At 62.9% G+C, this 22510-nt stretch overlaps 1 protein-coding gene across 7 annotated transcripts; it reads right to left on the bottom strand.

Annotated features, from left to right (window-relative positions):
• Positions 1-1062: 1062 nt before the first annotated feature.
• On the bottom strand, positions 1063-22462 carry DEAF1 (DEAF1 transcription factor). Of its 7 annotated transcripts, none has more exons than XM_077863702.1 (12): positions 22139-22442; positions 19973-20070; positions 18353-18482; positions 17779-17925; positions 17325-17464; positions 16785-16850; positions 13841-13982; positions 12676-12846; positions 12320-12448; positions 11889-12136; positions 5891-5980; positions 1063-2714 (listed from the first exon to the last, which is right to left on the bottom strand). In XM_077863702.1, exons 1-12 carry the CDS (start codon positions 22425-22427, stop codon positions 2610-2612), a joined length of 1755 nt encoding a protein of 584 aa, XP_077719828.1. In that variant the 5' UTR covers positions 22428-22442; the 3' UTR covers positions 1063-2609. The 7 variants fall into 7 exon arrangements, with proteins under 7 accessions (XP_077719828.1, XP_077719829.1, XP_077719830.1 ...); XM_077863703.1 differs by having other exon boundaries at positions 5891-5977; XM_077863704.1 differs by having other exon boundaries at positions 12718-12846; positions 13856-13982.
• Between the last annotated feature and the right edge of the window lie 48 nt (positions 22463-22510).

Raw genomic sequence — 22510 nt, 5'->3', positions numbered from 1 at the left:
AGGACTCAGCTGGAGGGGCTGCCCACAGGCTGGCTGGTGGTGACAGCCAGGACACACCGTGGCTTCCCCACGCCGGTGCTCCTCCCACAGTGGGGCCGGGACACCTGTCCGGTGGGCTCAAGGTAGTGTCCTGGCGCTGCCCCTTCCCTGGGAGGACAGGCTGCACCCGGCTCAGCGCAGCTCCCGCCAGCTTTCCTCTGGCCGTGTGGAAGGAGCAAGGACATGGGGCCGCGGGGCTGGTTGGGTCCATCCAGGCAGCCTCCCCCGGGGGGGAGGGGGCAGCAGGCTGCCCCTGGGTAGGAGGGGGCGGTGGCAGCCCCTCAGCCGATCGCTGTCTGTGCTTCCAGGCGGTTCTCTCCTGAACACGAGCAATTGTGGGCCGAGGGGCCCCAGCTCATAACAGCGGCACTGCCTCCCCACCCCTGGCGGTGCTCAGGGCTCCGGGGGCACCCAGGGACCCTGGCTCTGGTGGCGACTGCAGCTCCTGGGACCTCGGTGCCCACCAAGCGTGAGGACAGTGGCTGCAGATGCCCTGGGTCCCCCGCAGGGACAGGCAGGAGCCCCAGACACCTGCCCGGAGCTGGGCCGCTGCTCCCTCCACGGGTACCTGGGGGCCGCTGCGGGAGGTGTGCCATCACCCCTGCCTGGCGGCCATGCCCACCTTCCAACCGCGGCTGGCCCGCCACTGGCACCTTGTCATCACCTGTACGCAGGGGGCAGGACTAATCGAGCCAGTGAGCGGCACGTGCCCAGGGGCTGAGCTGGGGACCCCGTCCCATCCCCACTGGCCCTGGAGGGGACTAGGTGCACAGCGCAGGGGTGGTCCGTGCAGAGCCATGAAGGCCTGGCCGACTGGGAGAGGCATCCAGCCACCCAGCTCACTCAGCTGCCCCTGCGGAGGCCAAGGGTCACCCCAGCCTGCAGCTCCCTGGAGCTTGGGCCCGAAGACCCAGCGCCCCGAAAGGCCTGGCCTGTGCTGACCCATCCCCCGCACCGCGGCCGCGGGAGGTGCTGTCAGAAGCCACGGGCGGCCAGGGTGCCACAGGCCTGGAAAACACACAATTTAGAAAACTGTCCCCAGAACGTGCGGTCCTGAGGGCTCCATCCTTTTATTTCAAGTAGCTCCATGCTCTGCGCGGAGGCCGAAGCAGGGCTTGCGCTCATGACCCTGAGATGATGCCCTGGCTGAGCCGAGATCTGGACCCCCGCCCCCCGCCAGGGCCCCCAGCGCCAGGAGGAGCGCCAGTGCCCCCAGGGTGGGGACGGCCCGGCGGTCCATGTTTGGAGCATTTCCAGACGTGTGGGTCCCCCGCGGTCCTCTCCCTGCCGTCCCGACGCTCAGCGCACCGGGGACCCAGGGACCCGCCAAGAGCTGCGAGGTGCCCCCCTCCGGCTTGTTCCACCTGTGGGAACGGACCCCCAGGCGTGCGCTGAGGAGGGCGCCCCGCGGGGGGATGGTGAGTGCCCCATCGCCCGTCCTCAGCCCGGGCCCCACGCAGACTTCTCGGCCTTCAGCTCCAGGAGGTGGCGGCGGGCACAGGGCTCGGGTATGTGTTACACTTGGGAAAGGAAAACCCCGAGAAGCTGCGTGGTCCACAGAGCTGGGAGCGGGGGCTGGCCCAGGCCCTATGGGCACTCACACCCCCTTCCTACCACACCCCGGGCCCCCTCAGCCCATGCCGTGGCCGTGTCCCAGAGCCAAGGCTCCAGGGTTCTGCAGACTTGGAACTTTCTGGAAGTAGGAGTCCAGGGAGGGTGCCAGGCTGGGGGCGACCTCCGAGCATACGGCTCACAGAAACTTGAGGCCAGCGTGGAACCAAGCGACGTTGCAGAGGGTCCTGGCGGCTGCCGGCTTGCCCACCCACGGACGTGCGTCTCTTCACGGGGGTCTTGCCTTCTTCGCTCCGAGCCTCGGGAGAGCCAGGGAAACAGGGAGACGGCGGGTCAGGCGTTCCACAGCCACAAGGGCATTTCCAGAAACAGAAGCTTCCGGAACGTGGGGGACTGGTCCTCGGGCGCCAGTGCTGGTCAGCAGGGAGGCAGGTCCTGTTCCCAGGGCCCAAATGTGCCGGCCCCCGAGTGCCCTGGGGTCCAACCTGGTGCCGTTGCTTCAGGGATGGGACAGGAGCGGCCCACGCGCCTGGGGTGGTGCCCATGCCGAGCTCCCGCCTTGGCCACAGGGAGGACGCTCCGGCGGGCCCCACGCCTGGGGGCTGCAACCTCCAAACCGCAGGGTCAGGAGAACCCGACCCGAGGCCCTCCCAACCTGCTGGGCACCCAGGAAGCTGGCGCCGGAGTCACGGCAGCTTTATTGACAGACACGTTATGTACACGTGTGTCACAGCACACGACACACCGGGGTGAGACCAGATGCTCACGATCCAGGCGATAAAAAAGAGCACCGTGAGAAGGCGCTGAGGGCTGGGGCCTGCGTCCACCAGCCGCTGCCCCGGCCTCCCTCGGGCTTCCGGGCGGCGGGAGCTCATTGCCGACGGCGCAGTCACTGAAAGTCTGTTAACAACTTGACCAGCAAGTGTTTTCTTCTCCTTAACGTCCCCCGAGGTCCCTGACCTGCGGCAGCCCCGCGGCACTGTGGAGGGACCCGCAGCTCACACGGTGACCTTCTCCATCACGCTGTCTGTGACATGGACCTCGTCCGCCTGGACAGTGACAGCCGCCGACTGGCCGCACATGTGCTGGTGGTCCTTCCAGTCCTGAAAGGAAGAGCACACGGCGCGTTAGCGGGGACCCCAGCAGCAGGGAGCGGGGAGTGGGGACAGGGGGCCCGCAGCGCTCGGGCAGGCCACCCGGCCCCCTGCTCCCAGACACGCCCCAGAAGCGATCGTATGCGCGAAGACACGCGCAGCCGCGCTGGTGCACACAGAGCTGGATGCAGCCGCGGTCCACAGCCAGGTCCAGGCTGCCGCTCGCAGGAGGGTCAGGACACGGCGGAGCGATGGGTGACGTCAGCTCCCGGCGAGGAGCCGCCCAGAGGCCGAGGGGGCGGATGCTGCGATCGGAGCCGGGCCCAGGCTGTGGAGCCGCCTCAGCCCGACTGGGGCTCGGCGGGCAAACGAGGGCGTGCTAGTCGAATCAGACGTGACCCTGGATGGGAGGCTGGTGTGTGGTGAGGGAACGACAGGGCACAAACACAAACCCCGGGGCACAGAGGCACCCGGACGCCCACGGGGTGGCTCCCTGGATGGCGGACGGCGGCTGATTGTCTGTCACGCCCTGTTTTCCCAATTTCCTAGAAGTGTCCCCACTTTACAATAAAATAGCAACATCTGGGCAGCCCGGGTGGCCCAGTGGTTCAGCGCCGCCTTTGGCCCAGAGCATGACCCTGGAGACCCGGGATCGAGTCCCGTGTCAGGCTCCCTGCTTGGAGCCTGCTTCTCCCTCTACCTGTCTCTCTCTCATGAATAAATAAATAAAATCTTAAAAAAAAAAAAAAATAGCAACATCTGAATCATTATATCAGGAAAACAAAACTTTAACTTGAAATTACCTAAAAATACACCCTGTAAGTCTCCACCGTGTGCGAACTGCCGCAGGCGGGCTTCGGGGCCACGGCTCTCACACACGGCGTTGCCCGAAGTGGGGCATGGCAAACTCAACAGTGGGAACCAGAGACATTTTGAAAAAAAACAGGAGGCGGTTCTGAGCCCCAACACCCACAGCATGATCTCCATTAAAAACGCCCTGGGGGTCCCGGGGGGCTCAGTGGCGAGCGCCTGCCTTCGGCCCAGGGCATGACCTGGGGTCCCGGGATCGAGTCCTGCGTCGGGCTCCCCGCAGGGAGCCTGCTTCTCCCTCCGCCTGCGTCTCTCCTCTCTCTGTGTCTCTCGTGAATAAGTGAGTAAAATCTAAACCCCGTCCTGCCCTGCAGACGACACAACTGTGGAAGCAGATGAGTCACAGGCGGGGAAGAAACGTCCGCGAGGGATCCCATGAAGGACACGTGTCCAGGAGGACACAGGAGCCTCCATGCCCATGGGAGAAAAGATCCAACTCACACATGGGCAAGGTGTTTGAACAGACATTTCTCTAAAACAGATGCACAACTGGCCTCCGGGCATGGGGAGGGCGCACCTGCCACGGGATCGAGGCACAACGGCTCCTAACGTGGCCAGGATGCTCGCTATCATGGGTCACCAGCGGGGTGTGCCCACCCGTGCGGGGCCGCAGCCAGGCGCAGGCGATGACAAAGCAGCTGGGAACTTTCTCAGTGAAGCCCAGCACAGACACAGACGCAGCAAGGCCGCACCGCGGGCCGGCACGCAGGACCACGAGCCCTCCCGGGAGGCGCCGCACCGTCAGGACCTCACCGCGCCCCGGCCGGCAGCTCACGAGCGAGGAAGCCAGAGGAGCGAAGCGGTGACACACACGCTGTGGGACGGATGAGCCGAGACCGCACAGCACGGGTCCTGCCACCGGCGCGCCCACGGAAGGCAATCTAGAGTGGGGTCGCGGCTCCCGGCGGCTGGGGAGGGCCCGGGGTGCTTCGGGGGAGACGAGCGGATCGAAGGCGGAACCGCGGTATTTGCACAACTGCGGTGGACGTTTTGAAACATCAGCGAATGGTGCCCTGAGACGGGCGAGGGCTGCGGCATGGCCGTTACACCGCCTCAAAGACGACCGCCGTGCAGGACATGGTTAGGCTGTGGGGCGGGGGCCAACCCACGGCTGTCACACCCGTGCCCCCTTCCCAGGGGCACAGAGCACTGCAGGCGGCCCTCGGGGCGACACCGTGAGCTCAGGCTCCCGTCTTCTCCAACCCCATCTAGTGCTCACTTTGGGTCCAATGTGAGAATTACGGTTTTTAAAATTACTTTTATATCAATTTATGTAAATACGCCCAGAGCACGTCTTTATGGACACAGTTCGCAGCATCCACACCAGAAGGGAGTCTGACAGCCACACGGAGCTGCAGGTGGAACCCGCCCGGGTCACGAAAGAACCAACCCACGGACCCTCCTGCGTGCTCGCGCTCGGGGAAGGTGCCAGGAACCAGCCTGGGCCCACCTCCCTCCTGCCCATGCTGCGTGGGCTCCCACGCCGCCCTGAGCACAGGCCGCTGCCCCAAGGTGCCCCTTCCTCAGTGCAAAATCCTCTGACACGTTGTCAGGGGACAGCAGACTTGGAGTCCTTGGTCCTAAACCTCTGGACGGACAGACAGCCGGACAGGCCAGCCAGCGACAGATGGGCCAGGGGCTATGGGTGCAGCTGGGAGGCAAGTCTGGCCCCATGACGCACCATGGGCCACCAAGGCGTTGGGTGCAGGATGCTGTCAGGCACCGTCCGGGGTGGCGCCAGGTCGTCGGGGCCCCGGGGGACGTGCCAACGCCCCGTCCTCCCCGCGGGGTGGCCCCAGGCACCCGCACCCACTGGACTCGCCAGGTGCCCATCACGCCCCCTCCCGTGCCCGGCACCTGCCGCACCCACGACAAACACTCGGCTGGGGAGCAGGGCCTGGTGGGGATGGCGCCGTCAGCGGGCACAGGTGCACCTGGGAAACGTGGCAGGAGGGCGGCGGGCCTGCCAAGTGCCCCCAGCACAGCGCGCTACGGCTCCTTGTGGCTGCTCGCAGCTCCCCGTGCCTTGAATGCCTCTGACCTACAACCCCCACCGGAAATGCCGGTAAGCCTTGGAAACAGCCGCCTTCTGGGCCCCAGGCCCAAGCGCCTGGGGCTGGGAGGCGCGGGCGGGGGCAGCCTCGGGGCAGGACCCCCCCCCACCGGGGCCTGGCCATAGTACCCACCACGGGGGCTTCTCTGGGGCTTGAGGTGAGTCCCCAGACGCCGGGCACGCAGGACGCAGTGGACAGGCCGCCGCGGGGGCAGGCAGGGGGCCTCCCGTGACAGCGAGGGGCGCAGGGACGAGAACCCACCTTGCGCTGGCAGAAGGTCGAGCAGTAGTTGACTTTGTGGCAGCCGGTGCACTCACTCAGGGCCTCCCGGCCACAGTTGACACAGGACTGCTGGAAGAAGGACACAGGCTGGTCAGTGTCGCGGGGCCGCCCCCCGCCAGATGGCCGGCACCTGCCGCGCCCGCCCCGTTCCCCCTGCACCGGGGCCTCCTCCCGGCTCTGGGCGCCCAGTCCCCGGTACCGCCGCCCGCGCCTGGGCAGCCGGAGCACATTTCTGGATGCTTGGCACCAGGCGCCACGTGTGCTCCAGCACGGCCAGTCTCTACGGTTCCTGGAAACATTTGTTTTGCCTGCTCTCCCTCGACTAACCGAGGATCCACGTGGTAGGTCACCCGCCCACACTTGAGGGCAGCGGCGTGGCCAAGGCAGTGCCGCGGGACTGCGGGCTCCCTTGCCCACCCTCGGGCCCGATGCTTCTCTGCTCGTGAAACCACCCCACCGTGCACTTGCTCCCTTCCAGACACAAGCGTCACCTGGATTCCGGGGTGTCATGGAGCTTGCACCTGCCTCCGCCTCGTAGGACACAATACGGGGAGGAAAGAAGGGAAGGGCCACCCGTAACCTCGTACGAAACTGCCCCGGGGGAGCAGAGCGTCCCCGGACTGCACCGCACCTGAGTGGGGCCCTAGCAGAGGGGAGGCTCCGCAGGAAGGTGCCCGCGCACACCGCACACCCACGGCGCGCCCAGCGGGGTTGGGGGAGGCGGAGAGCCTCCGAACGGAACCAACACGTCGGGTTGAAGCCAGAGCGGGGCTGTGCCTCCAGCACGCGTGCCTTCAGTCCCGCGGCCTGAAGGGGGAATTATCATTTAGCCAAAAACAATGCAGTGGTCGGCACTGGACTGAGCCACGGCGACATGGACCCGTCCCTTCAGCTACAGAGATGGACAAGGACAGAAACACGGGGCAGTCTGCACACGCGAGGTGTCGCCGAGGGGCCCAGAAGCTACGACGCCCCCGCGGCCCCGGGACTTGGTTCCCCAGACCATCCTCCAGCGGAGGGACCAGGGCTCCTGGGTCTGCAGGGTCGTCCAGTGCCAGGAAGCGCCCGGAGGGGCCAGGCCGGAGCCCCCACCCAGAGCCCCCACCTGGCAAAGGCGCAAACACGTGAGCAAAATAAGGCACGCAGGCCTCAGGTCTAACGCAGAGGATAAAACACAGGCAAAGGAGCCCAGGCCAACACCAACAAACATGGGAAACAGCCTCTGATGCAGAATTCCAAAAATCCACCGAGATCCTGTACCCACCACGCGGTGCCCCAGGAGGGGACGGGATGGGACCCAGGTGCACCCCGGGCGGTACGGGCGCCGTGGCTCCATGTGCAAAGGGGAAAGTCACCTTTGGAGGAGAAACGCAAGGCCGGGACACATCCCCCAAATGCCTATGCTCAGCCTCTGGGGCCGGGCCCACTGGGGTCATGTCAGGTCATGAGGAGGGGCCCCGAGGGGACAGTGCCCTGGAGAAAACACACCAGAGAGCCCCCTGTGCCCCGATGAGGTGGGGGGGTCTGAGCCGGGAAGAGGCCCCTCCGGGACCCGCCCCGCACTCCTGCGGGCACCCTGCCTCCACCCCGGCCCTGCTGACCATCCGGGTGCAGGTGCTACATGGAGCCCTTACCCGTGAGCACGACCACCGCGCGGCTAGGCCGGGAGCAGCAGGGCTGCCCCAGGGCCGTGCCAGGGGCCTAGCACCCCCAGGCCTCCAGCCAGCCTCTGCTGGATGCTGCGCCCTTGACGGGAGGCATCTGCTCTTCTGCCCTGTTTAATCTCTGCTGAGCTAATCACGCACGAAAGCAAGCTACTCGTGATGAAAAATGCGAAATCCTGAATTGCCTCTGCTGGGCGGAATTTGATTTTTCTTGTAATTCCAAATAAACTGTCAAAGCAGGGAGTCTGGCCCACGGAGCCGAGGCAGGTTGAGCCACCGCCTCCTGACCCCTCCGGCCTTCCCAGGTCCTGTGTCCCCCGACCCCCCAACGCTCCTGGGGCTCCACCAGGGTCTTCCAGTCCAACAGGTGGCAGCATTGGCCTTTCCCACCCGGCTGGTGCTTGCCCACGGTCATCACCCCGTGGGACCACCTGCGATGGCGGCAGCCCGGGCAAGACCTGTGTCCACACCGGCCGAGGTCAAACACCTGCATGGCAAATCCTCAGCACAAAGTCCCTTGGCGCTCTCCCTGCGGCAGAGCCTGGACAGCCACGGCCCTGCCCGCCCCGCCGCGGCTCGAGTGAGGGCCTTCCCGCCCTCCTGTGCCCCTCCAGGCCGCACAACGTCCCCCAGAGCGCGCTCCCATGGGGTCTCGGGCAGGTGGGGGCTCTTCGTGTCACAGGAGCCCAGCGTCCGGGTGTGGCTGCCCCTGTGAGCAGAACTGGGGTCTGTGCGTGAGGTCTGCAGGCTATCTGCAGGCCAGAGCCCCGCGGCATCCCCACCCGGCCCCGGATCACGCGCTGGTTCGCCATGACCTGCAGGAACGCGGCCCCTCTGTGGCTGCAGACAAAGCACAGACTTGCCTGGTTCCAAGTCCACAGGCACAGGACGCACACGGGGGGTTGGCATGGGGGATGGGGAGGCCCAGGCGCGGCCCTCCCGTTAGGACACTTCATGTTCTTCCGCCCGATGTGATGGGAAGGATAAAGGGATTTTGTGTCGTGTTTCTTTCTTTAAAATATGCAAAATTATAAATAAAACCCAAAGCCCCGCCTTGGAGAGTGGCGACCTCACCAATCCAGCCCCGGGCAAGACACTGCCCCGTGTCATCAACGTCTCGCGATGGGAATTCAGCTTCTGGACCCTCTGAGTGTGACCTGGGAGCCACAGTGCTCGTGCTTGTGGGAGGCAAAACATGCAGCAGCCCCGCACCAAGCTCCCGCCAAGCTCTGTGCCCCCTGAAGGTTGCTGCGTCCCCCGGCACGGGGTAAACAACCTCCACTGTGTCTTCCTGTCTTTCACGTCCGTCCCATTTGTCACTGGAGAATTCTTACCAAGGAGAGAAAATGTGCCTACGTCACATACAAATTTTACTCTGAAAAAAAAATCCACAAAAATCACCGATGAAAAATCAAAAACTAGAAGAACGCTCTCCCCACTCATGTCCTCGCCAGGGTGGAGCTGCGACTCCTGTGTGACAAGTGCTGCCAGGAGCTGCGTCCTGGGCGGGGGGGGGCGGGGGGGGGCAGCACGAGGAGCACAGGGTGTCCCCAACACTGGTCTCCGTGGGTCAAGCCCGGGTGGGATGCCGACCAGGCCACCAGCCGGGACGCCACAGCCCAGCGATTGTCCTGATAAGAGCATGAATAGCTGTTTCCAATCGATGCTTCTGTGCAGTTTGAATCAGCAAGACACTGATTCCTTCCGTTTTGTCCCCTAGACACCGTCCAGCCAGCTGTGCAGACGTTGCTCCTTCCCAGAAGAACACTGCTGGACAGATGGACGACCAGCTGTGGGGCCGGCTGCTGCGCTGTGCAAGGCCGGGGCCCCAGGACACGAGGGAGGACCACGCTGTCTTCACAGCTCACACGCCCTCCTCACCCTCTAAAATGATCCCCAGGCCCCTTGTGCCTGGGGAGAGGCACCCCAACCATCCGCGTTCGGCCCCTCAAGCAGGACCTGCCGCCTTGGTAGGGGACCCGACGAACAACCATAACTTCTACTTCTTACAATCACATTCCCTTTATAAAACTGCTTTTTTTTAAAAAATTAAAGACAGTCCACACCCAGGGAGGCCTCTGAAATCAAGAGGCAGACGTTTCCCTGAGTGAATCCCCAGGCGCCCCTGAAACACTTTTTCTGAGGAAATGCAAATAACCAACTTAAATGTGGGCAGAGGTGTAGAGACAGCACCGCATAGACACGCGGGTGGTCATGCGCCGTGACAGCAGGTCCCCGAGGGCGTGCACAAGCACGGGCTGTGGCCTCACCACCCCCAGCGCCCCGGTCAGCACACGGCAACATGAGCAGCTGGAGCAGCAGAGAAACGGGGCTGTGCAAGGAGCTGTCCACGGTGAGGAACCAAGACCCCACGGCAACCCCGCTCTGCGTTTCCCTAGCCCGTTGCCTCCACGGGTCTGCCTTGTGGACTGGAGGTTCTCCCGGGGAGCTAAGCCCTGGACACAGTGACCTGCCTGTAGGAGCGCCCCCCATGTGAGCCATCTGTCCCAGAGCGGCCCCCACGTCCCCCCTCCGCGGCTCCAGTGCCCCACACGGCCCCACGTCCCCTCCGCGGCTCCAGCGCCCCACGCGCCCCCACGTCCCCCTCCGCGGCTCCAGCGCCCCACGCACCCCCTCGTCCCCCTCTGCAACCCGAGGTCTGCTCCACCGCCCACGTGCTCCTTCCCAAGGAAGTCACTTGGCCAGTTTCCCCCCACGCGTCTGCCTCGCCACCCACCCAGGCGCTTCCCCATGTGGCCGTGGGTCCGCGGGGCGGCCTCCTGGCTCCGGGGAGCTGCCAGCGGGCCTGCCGCACCACCACCATCCCCCTCCGTGGGTGTAACTGCACCGTGGGAAAGCAAACGCTTTGCCCTGACCGCCAGACACAGACGGGGTCCCGCGGCAGCCAGAGACCGAGGCCGGGTCGCGCGATGGGGCAGGGTCCTCAAGGTGCTGGGGCGGCCCGCGTGGGCCCAAGGGCCTCAGGCGCAGCCCACGCACAGCGGCCTGTGCCCCGGAGACGCTGGGGAGGTCTGCACCTGCAGCTCCGCACCTGCCGCCAGGACCGGACTGCACCATCGGCACCACAGGGCCTCCGACGGAGCCGGGATTCGGTTGGAGACCAACGACACTAAGAAACCTAGAAAAGTCTCAAACGTTTGAGAACCTCGCAGTCGTTGTCTTTGGGTAAAAAGATCAAGGTTTTTTTCTGCTTTTCTCTTTTCTATAAAATTCATTGTCGATTATTAGTTTAGAATTGTAATTTTTTAAAAAATGTTTTACATTTATCTCCTTCAGGAAGAGAGCAGCACTTTGCTTGCTTGGAAAAGCAAAATTAGGAGATCATTAAAAAAATTCAGAACCAGGACGCCTCGGGGGTCTCAGTGGTTGAGCGGCTGCCTAAGCTCAGGTCAGGATCCTGGGAGCCTGCTTCTCTCTCTCTCTCTCTCTCTCTCTCTCTGTGTCTCTCATGAATAAATACATAGAATATTAAAAATAATACTAATAAAAAATTAAGAACTTGAAGAACTCTCCTTTCCTCTGATCTACAAAAAGAATAAACAAACAGAAATTTTTACATATAGATTTGATGGAAAAACCAATCTGAGTTTTGTTTAGAAACCAAGTCCACCTGGACTGTAAGGGGGAAAAGCTTCTGTTAAGAACGCAGCACAGGGGGGCGCCAGGGGCTCAGTCAGTGAAGCATTTGCCGTCAGCTCAGGTCATGACCCCAGAGTCTTGGGATCGAGTCCCACGTAGTAGGGCTCCCTGCTCAGGGCAGTCTGTCCCCCACCCCCCAGGCTCTCAGTCTAATACATAAACTCTTAAACAACAAACCCGCGTGGCCGGCGCACCCCAGCCTCCACCTCCACCCTTGCGCATTGCAGCTGGCTTGCAGACCATCTCCGGGGCCACGCTGAGCTACGCCAGGTTGGGGTCGGGCCCCTGCGGAGTGAAGACGCCATCAGCGACCTGAAGGCCACACGAAAAGCCAGCGGGGCTAAGACCCTCTCTGTGCTGCAGCGACAAGCTGCCGTGGGAAAGCGCCGTGTCCCGATGCTCCATGAACCCAGATGCCAGACTCGGGATCCTACTTCTGAAGAATGTGCTGGAAGCTGGAAGGGAAATACCCATGCCAGCGCCCCTGGGGCCGGGAAGACGCACATGTCCCACCAGACAGCCCGAAGACGCCTCTCTAAACTCAACAGAACCTGAGGCACGTCTTCACCAGCTGCTGGAAGTCTGAAAGGACACCCACGTCCGAGACAGGTGAGTGTCCAGCAACACGTGTGCACGGGCCGACCGGTTCCTACCTCCTTGCGCTCTGTATCCGCCTGGACTCGGGCCTGGGCCACGGCGGCTTCCCGGTACGAGCTGGCCTGCTTGGCCTGTTCAAACAGTGTCTTGAGCTGCTGCGCCGTACTCAGCAGGGAGTTGACCATCTCCTCCAGGTACAGCCAGCTCCGCTGCTCGGACATTTCCAGCCCATTCACCACGGCGGGGGACACGGCTTTGGTGGGTGTGGAGGGGGGGACCGCCAAGGCCGGCAGGGAGGTCAGCACTGTAATGGGGGGAAAAGCAAGATAAAACAAGAAATCAACACACTTTCTCCAGTGGAACTTCTCCTTAAGTGTTGAAAAGCGTGGAGGCGCCGTCGTGACTGCACGACACCCCCAAGACGTCCTGGAGGATGGGGAGACGGTCCTAGGGTCACAGCACCGCGAGCGCGAACTTTCGGACCAACCTATTTTGGGATGAGACGTTGGCAACGCAGCTTCTGGAAACGGCGCGATCTGACAGCTGTCCTGGTAGCCGGGGTAGTGGGGCTCCGGATGGCCGACCCTGCACGGGGGCTGCACACCTGCCTCTTGCACTGTCGGGGGCCAGAGGAACAAGACAGCCGGGTGACCCGACATCTCGGGCGTCTGCAGCTGCACCACCCACAGGGAGTCGGCCAAGAGGCTGGGGGGCATACAGGTCACCGTAGAGTCCCCACAGTCAGTCCCCTCCCCCACATCTCCACCTTCTGGCCGTGGTTCCTGGGGCTCGTGTGCACAACTGGCGGAGGGCAGCAGTGGGCAGACACCCACCGACCCGTACCCCGGGCCTGCCCAGCTGCGGGTGGTGCCGAGGACAACCCACCCGTGGCTCCCGCGAAGACGTCGCCCTGGGCTGGGCTCTCAGAGATGACGGCGGTAGCCTCCACTGTGGATGCCCGGTCAAAGGTCAGCGCGCCCGAGGTAGTGATCTGTCCTGAGGGGGTCACGGTGACTGGAAAAGCAGAAGCGCTTTTTACCACTGGGCTCGCCCAGGGCACACGCCCCAGGCGCCTCTGCCAGGACGGCCGGAGGCCAGTGACCTGTGGTGCCTTGCAGGGAGCTCGGGACGGGGGGGGGGGGGGGGGGGGGGGGAATGGACGGCGGGCTCTCGGTGACCCCGCACTGCTGACCTGGCAACGGAGGCAGGAACTGCATCAGCAGAAAACAGAAAACATAACCCCCAGCACTTCTGCTGCTGCGTCACCTCGGGGACCTCCCCGAGTCCACTGCACCTGCAGGTGCTCCTGGCCCCCCCCAGTCCGTCTACAGGTGCTCCCAGGACCGCCCTCCCACTCCACCTCACCTGCAGGTGCTCCCCAGGGCCCGCCCCCACTCCAACCCACCAGCAGATGCTCCCAGCCCCACCCCCGGCTCCGCCCCTCCTGCAGGTGCTCCGGGCCCCCCAACCCGACCCCGCCTACAAGTGCTCCCATCCCTCCGACTCCACCCCTCCTGCAGGTGCTCCTGGCCCTCCAACCCGACCCCGCCTACAAGTGTTCCCATCCCGACTCCGCCCCACCTGCAGGTGCTTCCGGGTCACCCTGAGTTCACACCCTCTGCAGGCACCTAGCACAGGTGCTCACTGCTGGCACGTTGCCTGAGAGACTGCCCTGCCCCATCTGTAAATCCCTGTGGCCCATTCTGCGGTTCAGCCAGGCTTTCTGTCTGTCCTCCCGTGTGCGAGACAACACTGTGGGCCACACACGGGCAGGCACATGCCTAAGGCTGTGAAGACCAAGACCCCAGAACCTTCACTGAGAGGGTGGTCCCACGACGCCCCTATCAAGCAGGCGCCGCTCTGGTTTGTGTCACGAAGAAATACATGCGGGGCACACGTGAAGGAGTCTACGGAGATGAGGGAGCCCCCCGAGGGGCACCCAGAGGGTATCCCCTGCTCTGAACAGTGAGCCCCAGGGATCGGAGGGTCAGAGGGGCCGTGGCTGCACCTTGCTCAAACTCACAGGCAGTGGCAGCCGTGGCGGGAAGCAGCGTGATGTTCTTGGGGGGCTCCTTCTTCACGGGGGTTGTGGGCAGCTCGTTCTCCTTCTTGCGCCTTTTGTAGGGGACAAAGAGCCTGACCGGACCACTCTGCGGGGAGAGGCACAGTGAGCAGGGAGGATGAGCTGCCCCACGCCATCTCCTGCCTGCACCAGGGGCAGCGCAGGGCTCATCGAGGGAAGCTGCAAAGACCAGCCTCTCTCAGGCCCTAAATTCCTTAAAATGACAGAAAGAACACTTTTTAAAAGAATACATGAACAACGCTGTTTGAAAGCAAGAAAAAGCCTCATCAACATATGGAATGTTTAGGAACCGCTAGAAGACAAAACAAAGAGGGACCGCTCCAGGAGAAAGAAGAGCCTGAAACGAGAGAACATTCCGGCAGGAAGGAGGGGGCACTGTGGTCCCAGGTCCCTAAGTTCAGGGGAAACCTCAGCCCACCAGCAAGCACAGACCGGCCGGTGATCGTGGGGGGGTCCACGGGGGCAGGGGGGTGCTGGGAACAACGGCTGGAGCATCTCGCTGGACGTTACTACACTGGGGGCGTGAGACCCATGGGAACCGCGGGGCCCTCACTGCTGTGGGCCCTTCCACACAATTTTTCACTCAGGTCTTCTATTTTTCAATTCTAGAATTTCCACTTAGTTCTTTTTTGTAATTCCTATCCTGTTGTGGATGTTCTCCAACTGCGGAGACGCTCCTGCGGGGCACCGAGCGAGGGAGGCGGGACCCCCCTGGCTGGATCCGCAGTGGGGAGGGTCGTGGGGGCCCTGATCCGAGGGGTCTCGGGTTGGCTCCCTCTGCCGTGGGACGCTCGGCACGGCGCCTGCTGCCAGCGGGCCTCGCCCGGGATGTCCAGCCTCAGAGCCAGGAGAAAACTCGTTTCCGAGGTCGAAGACCCCGCCCTGTCGGTGGGGCCCTGCGGCGGCCGCCTGAGCAGACACCTTCCGTGGTTCTTCAGACGGGTTCCCTCAGTTCTGTGAACGCAGACGGACGGGGCCGGGAGGCCTTATGCCCAGCAACGTCTAAGCCGTGTCTGCCACTGCTTTTCTTCTGCGTGCCTTGCGCTTTCTGTTTCTTTGCGTCTGACGTGTTCTAGCAACATGGAGATGCACGTCCACCAGCGTGGCTGCAGAGCCGGGGCAGCCCCCATGACTGTCAGGGCAGCGGTTCTGGGCAGGGCCTCCCCAGCGTGGACCTCCCCCCAGGAGCCTGGGGGATGCTCGGAGGCCGCACGCCTGCCCTACCGCTCCTGGTGGAGCCTGGCCCCGAGAGGCAGGTGCAGGAAGGCAGTGCGCTCTTGTTCACACCTGCGACAGCTTGGCCGGGGCTGGCAGGGGGACACTGCTGTCACGCTGAGCTGCAGGGAGGCCGGAGCGCAGGTGCACGGGCTCCTTACTGCCGCCCTCGGGGGGAAGAACGGAGGCGTTCGAGTCACCAAGTTCTAGTTCACGGATCGTGCCTGTGGTTTCACATCTGGGAAATCCGAGGCCATGAAGTTCTCCCGTTTTCTTCCAAAACCGCTAGTTTTCTGTTTCGGATAAATCTGAATCTGTGGCCCATTTTACAGTCGTCTGTGTATACAGCGGGTGTCTAGGCCCCGGGCCATCTGGTTGTGTCAGCAGCTGGTGTGCGAGTGCATGCGGGCCTCTTGCTCCACGGACACATCTTCACGACGACAGCAGCGGACAGGGCTTAACCGGCGTGCGCTGGGACTCCTCCAATTTGTCATTTTCTCAAAGTTACTTTGGCTGTCCTATTTCCTTTAACTTTTCATATAAATTTTAAAGTTAGCTTGTTTAAAGCTCCAAAGAACCCCGTGGGAAGAACCGGCGGCTCCGCGCTGCCCGCCACCCCACAGGCTTCTCTGATCCCCCCCCACGGCACCTTCTAGGGTTTTCATACTCGGAGTTGGTACACGTTCTGTTAGACTGACACGTATTTCAGCGTCTTGGAGTAGCTGCAAATCACTCTACCAAGTATCCTCAACCTCTACACGGAACAAGTTCCTTCTTATGGCACGTCTTTCCCTACGAGATCCCCAAGAATCTCACGACCAGCTTCTCCAGGTGAACTTTAAAGTCATTTAATTTTCATAGAAATATCCCATCGTCGATGCCATTAGATTCACGTTTAGTCCTTACACCAACTAGACAATTTTAGAATGTTTCATTTTTCCACCCAAGAATATGACGTCTCTCCAATTGAACGTTCTTTCTTATCTTCTAATGATTAACCAGAGGAGTATTCAAAATAAAATCAGGAAACTCATTAAGCAGCTTTTAAAATTTGAATATGTTTTAAAACAGAATTCAACACTAAGAAAGGCTGAAACAAGACTGGGATATTCATACGTTACAGACCAGTATCACGGTTTTGAAAACAACACAGCAGCACATGTGAAAATCGATGAAAAATAGTTACTCTTTTCAAGACTAACTCCTTGAGAAAGATCTAGGAAAAAGAAGTATTTCAAAGAACATTAAAAGCCTTATAAATAACTTCAACGTGGTATTAAGAAGTAACATTTAAAAACATAGATTATGAAAAAGCATGTATATGCTTCTCACAACCATAAAAAGAAAGCGTGTGTCTGGTCTTGGGGTTATGATGGTGATGTCGCAGGAGCTTTCTGTGTTCAGACAAGCCCCGTCCGCGTGCTCTGGCCACCTTGCGGGGCCAGCCTCGCACACCCCCGAGGGCCCCAGAGGAATGTCGGAAAGCCAGAATTTGAGTGAGAATCTGAGCTATGCTGTGGGGCACCAGGGACACGGGGACGCGTGCACAGCAGCAGGAGCAGGACGGGGCGGGGCGGGGGGCTGAGGGTCGAAGTGCCTGCGAGCAGACAGCTGCTGAGCGAGCCTGACGACCGGTCACCTCCTGGCGACTCACCAAGGTCATGTCGTCACAGCATGCGGCACAGGTGCAAGAGGCAGCATGAGGGTTTAGGATCCCGTCCTGAAAGTCAAAGAGTCCCGCGGTAGGTAGGGAGTCGGCCTCCCATGTGAGCCATCCACGCTAGGGGACAACTAGCTCTGCCACCTGTGAGGTGAGACCCTGTCCCTCCCAGACACTCCATCCCCACACCTCTGTTTGGCACGAGGCCGTTACTGGGGGCACGGAGAGATTCTACGGGCGTGACCTCTTGAGTAACCCCCAAAGCACTAAGCTGGAAACAGCAGTTAGAAGCCCTCTCCTCCTGGGATGTGTAAACCGAGGCAGAGGGAAGTCGGGCTCTCGGAGGGCACAGGCACCTTAACCGGAGCTCCCGTGTTGCCTCGTGCGCTCCTGGACCACCGCCCTCGGGCGGAGGCGGGTGCCCGGCCCAGGGCCCCAGGGTCAGGGGGCAGAGGACCCACGGCTCACGCCTGGGGAGACACTCCTGCGGCGACGGGAGCCCTGCGCTGAGACACGGGAGGGTGGCCCGCACACCTGAATGAGGCACTGCAGCGGCCTGCCCGCGTAGCGGATGCTCCTTTTCCAGTCTTTGCTGCTGGCTCGTCCTGCCATGGCTTCGAACTCCGTGGGGCTGTACCAGTTCTCACCCTGCTTGATGCACCGGCCCCGGCCTCCTGAAACGACACGCGGGACCAGCACAGTGGACGCGGGCTGCCCCTCGCACCCGGCTCCCCGTGGATGCCCACCGACGCCAGGGCCTGGCCTGGGCCCGCGTGCGTTCCCTGTCCCGTGGACAGCGTCTGGACAGGCTCCGTCCCCGCGTGGCGTCCCCGGCACCGCAGCCCCATGCAGCCGTGTCATGCAGACCTGGGGACGACTGTCCCCTCCCGGACTGGGGCTGGGAACTCGGGCCATGCCGGTGCCCCGCCTCTCCCCTGCTCCCGACCTCCGCGGGTCAGCACTGCCCCTGCAGCCGGCCCCGCCTCACCTGAGCCCAGCCTGCTCTTGAACAGGGTCCCGCTGATGTTGCGGCAGCGCACGGGCAGCTCGCTGTCATACACCGACGGGTCCCAGTTATACTTGGTCCCGCCTCTGTCCTGGCCGGGAGCTGCAGGACTCGCAGGGCACTGAGGGCCTTGGGCAGAGGCAGCGCGGTGAGACTCGGGGCGCCAGGCACGCCCCCAGCCCCCGGGAGGGAACCACCACCCCTCGGACTCTCAGCGGTTCTCCACGGCCGCCCCCTCCGGCTCTGGGCGGCTCTTTGTCAGCCCAGAAAATCCCACTCTCTCTACTCCATGTTTACACTCCAAATACCCACATAAGTAAGTCAGGGGGCGGGGGGGGGAATGCTCAGTGAGTGAAGCCCCTGTCTGAGGCTCAGGTCACGATCCCGGGGTCCTGGGCTCGACCCACGTCGGGCTCCCTGCTCCGTGGGGACTCTGCTGCTCCCCGTGCCTCTGCCCCCGCCCCAAATAAAATCTTTAAAAGAAATAACTGAGGGAGTCAGCTGCCCCCCAGTGTGGCCGACAGGCGCCCGGCAAGCCCAGGGCAGGAGGGCGCACCTGGGGTGAGAGGAGCGGCCGGCCCCTTCAGCCCCGACGTCTCCACGATGCTCCCATCCGTGTGCACCACAATCAGCGTGGCCTTCTCGGTGTTTAGGCTGTCCCCGATCTGCAGTGCCGTCCTGCCAGACTGGAGGAAGGGGCGTTCCCTGAGCCGTGTCACAGCGGCGCAGAGCCTGCTGCTGGGTGCAGTGGGATGCGGTCCTCACTAAGTAAACACCCCGGCAAGGGGACCCCCCGGCCTCTCCTAAACACAGAGCCGAGAACAGGACACACGAGGCTACGCCGGGGTGGCCCTGAGCAAACGCTCTCGACTGCAGGCCAAGGGCAAGGAACAAAGCCGTCCCCCGAACACCCTGGAACCAGGAAGTACGCTCACGTCTACTGGGGCAGCTCCTGCCAGGTCACAGGCCTCGAGGGAGGGCACAGAGAAGCCACAGCTGGGGTCTGGGGCAGGACTCCCTTCTGGCACCTGTGCCCCGCGCACAGCTCTGCCCGGTCCACCAGGCACCAGGGCCTCCCGCGCCATGCGGTCCCCCAGCCATGCTGCCACGGGGACAGTGCCCACCTCCTCCGTGCCCGCCTGGCCTGGCCCTTCAAGCTGCGCTGCTCCCCGGGTGAGCCACACCCCTCTGGTCCCTGCTGGAGCGGAGACCACCCGCCGTCCCCAGGCACACGCCTCACGGGCCTCTGGCAAACACTCGAGGCTTTGCCCAGACAGCCCTGGGACAGGCGACACTCCGAGCCATTGGTTCAAACCCAGCATTCTGGGGTGCTCTGATGCTTTCGTGCTGAGAACAGAGCCGACGAGGGCAAACTGAAAAGACCTTTCTTACACCTGAAAATCCAATCAGGGGAAGTGAGCACGTGCTCATCGTGGAGTCGAGGGACCCCCCGGCCCCCGAGCACACGCACACCTGCACACGCACCCAGGGCCTGGGCCCCTACACCTGGAGGGTCAACACCCCAGTAAGGACGTCAACACAGCTCGTGTCTGAATCACCGAAGACACGCAACCCTCTACCAGGAAAAGGTAATGCTGTGTGTTCGTTTATGAGTCACGAAACATTCTCCTTGTTAAGGCCTAGGAGGATACACAGACCCGTGAGACCCAGCTCCTCATCTGGATCAGACTAAGTCTGCGGGTCTCCCGACCGCACCCAGGAGGCACCGTCGCTCCCTGACCCTCTGGCTCCAGACTCTTCTAGAACAGAGGATAAACCAGAATCTGCGAGAAAGTATCACCTGGCTATCAGCTCGTATGCGTTCTGACGCCCTAGGAAATAAAGCAAGTCTCTTAAATCTGTAGTCTGCTGTCGTAAGAGGGTGAGTTTCCTGTTTGTTCCCATGCCAACGACAGTAATTTTGCTTCCAGGGATACAGCATCCCAGGTGTGCGATCAAGGCCATAAATAGACCCTAACTAGTGGTCCTGGCAAGGTTGCAGGGGGGTCCCCTGTGTGCGGTCATCTGGCAGGGACAGGAGACACGAGCATGGCCTGAGGGCAGAGCAGCAGCCGCAGCCCTCCCAGCGCCAGGGAACCCAGGGCGGGCCTCCGGGTGAGCCCAGGCTCGGGCAGACCTCTGGGGTCGGGGGAAGAGTGTCGGCGGGGTGGCTTACCAGAACGTGTCCCGAGAGGGAGGCGGCGTTCGCCACGGACGTTGTGAAGACATTGTCTGCGGAGGCACCCACGTTGGCCACGGTCACAGTGGTCACCTCTGCAACACAGGAGCCTGACTCGGCGCATGCTCAGAGCCAGAGGCCTGCCCTGGGCCCCAGAACAGCATCTCTCAATCAGGTACCTGAACTGCCAACAAGGGACTCTCACTGAGCACTTCCCAGCCACAGCCTAGGTGACCTGGGTCCTCACCCCCACCCCCGCCAGGCCCCATCAAGACAGCAGCAGGCCTGGCCAGACCGCCCCCGGGCTTCTCGCACCCTTTTAGGAGGAAACCATACAGCAAGGCTGCACACCCTGTGATCGTCCTGCGAGCAGACACCCGCGGTGCCAGCGACACACAGTCCCCCCTTTACTGGCTGCCCCTCCAGGTGGGCACAGGGCAAGGCAGGTCCCCGTCCTCCCTCACCGCCCCCCTCCTGCTTTCCTTCCGGGCCCGGTCCGGGCTGGGCTGCGGGCCCCCTGGACCACCCAGCACTCTAGCACAGCCAGTGCCTGGGCAGCCTCGGGCATGTGGGGGGTGCTCAGCACCTACCAGCCTGTCCCACGAGGCCAGCGCCCACCAAACTGCACTGAGACACCTGTGGCCCGTCCGCATCCTCCACCAGACCACGTGCCGTGTCCCCGGCCGAGGAGAGCCCTGTCTGAGCACACTCCACTGGGCCCAGCAGCTGCGTGCCTGGAGGCGGTGGCCTCAGACGGGCAGCAGGTCCCCAAGTTACTTCCCCCGGGAAACTACCTGACCTCGGAACGTCCCATAGGAAAGCTGTACTGCTTTCACACATGCAAAAACACAGCGATGCAATTTCCAGGAAAAACACATTTCTCCGAGGCCATGAGGAATAGTAACCCATTCCTTTTCTGCATCCAAAACAACATGCAAAAAAGCACAAAAACCTGAAGAAACACTTCATGGTCCATAAAATCCCGACATTAAACCAGTTTAGCTACGAGAACCAAAGGCTCCAGCAGCCACAAAGCCTTCTTCCCCGTCCTGCGAGGACGCCAAGCAGCCCACCACAGACGGGCGGCTCGGGGGCCAGCAGGACCTGGCCGGGTGCCCAGGACACCAGGACCCAGGAGGCCGCTGTCCGTCCCAGACCTGGAGGCTCCTTGGGGGAGAGTGACAACACGACACTCTGCCAGGGTGCCCGCACACTCCTGGAGTCCTGGAGGGCTGCCGGGGAGCTCCCAGTTGGGGAGGGCACAACCCTGGGAAAGTCTCTACAGCTGTGGGTTGGCAGTGTGGGGAGGCTCTACTTCTAAAGGGGGTGCTCTGAGGCTCCCTGGGTCACGACACTTGGCAATGTTCTTTGTGAGAGACACAAAACCACAGGCCGGCTTTTCCCTGGGAAAGCAACTGGCCAGGAACACCTTAGTGCGGAGGGAAGATCCATAAATGAAACGGGGTGGGGGAGGCAGGGACAGACCAGCAGGGCAATCTGAGGAGACAACCCCACGTGCTGGCCTCTGCTCCCAAAGGCCACAGGGCCTCCCAAGCTGGGTGAGCACTGTCCTGCTCCCCAGCTCTCAGGTCACCCCTGAACTGGCCCTTAGCATTCCAGGTGACCAGGCAGAGCCACCCGCAGGCCCCTCCAGGCCAGCATCCACATTTGATCCCCACTCCCCTAATCCCCCAGCCCCCAGTATCACCAGTGCCAGGGAGACGCAGAGAAAATGGAGCAAGGGACAGGTGCTGAGAAGGTTCTGGAAGGAGCGCAGAGTGCTTCACAAGAGGGAGTGAGCCTGGCACAAGGTAAGGAGGTCGGGGAAGAAGTGTGCAGGCTGGGCAGGGCCAGGCTGGTGACACCATACAGGCGTGCAGGAACGTCAGGGCAATGAAGTAGGTGTGAGGCATGCGGGGGGGGAGGGGGGGCGGCATGTGCTGGGGGAGCAGAGGCAGGTTGGTCGCTGGAGCACGGATAGGGCTGGTGTGTGGGAGGCAGCGCGTGCAGGACAGGTGCGCACGGGGGCACGGGCCAGATGCGCACGGATGCATGGGCCAAGTGGGCAGGTGCGCACGGATGCACGGGCCAGGTATGCAGGTGTGCACGGGTGCACGGGCCAGGTGGGCAGGTGCGCGGGAACCGCGGGCGGGCGGCACTTGCCTGCGAAGGCTGCGGCCGCGGCGGCCTCGTCGGGGCCGGGCAGGGCCTCGGCGCCCATGTCCATGTGCCCGGGCTCGGCGGCCATCACCGCCACGGCCGTCACCCGCCGCGTCTCGCGCTCTGCCTCGGAGTCTCCGTCCTCCTCCGAGTCCTCGTCCCTGCTGAGCACCGGCTCCTCCGCCTCGCCTCCCGCCGCGGCCGCGGCCGCCGCCGCCACAGCGGCCGCGGCCGCCACCGCCGCCGCCTCGGCCAGGCCCAGCTGCTTGGCGGCCGAGTCCGAGTCCTCCATCCGGACTCCGCCGAGCCCGCCCGAAGGCGCCAGCCGGGGCCGCCCGAAGGCCGGGACCGAGCCCGAAGCGCGCAGCGCGAGCA

Source organism: Canis aureus, chromosome 21 (assembly GCF_053574225.1).
Source record: "Canis aureus isolate CA01 chromosome 21, VMU_Caureus_v.1.0, whole genome shotgun sequence".
Lineage (NCBI taxonomy): Eukaryota > Metazoa > Chordata > Mammalia > Carnivora > Canidae > Canis > Canis aureus.
Note: the sequence above shows the minus strand (reverse complement) of the source record. Positions and strands in the feature narration are given on the sequence as shown.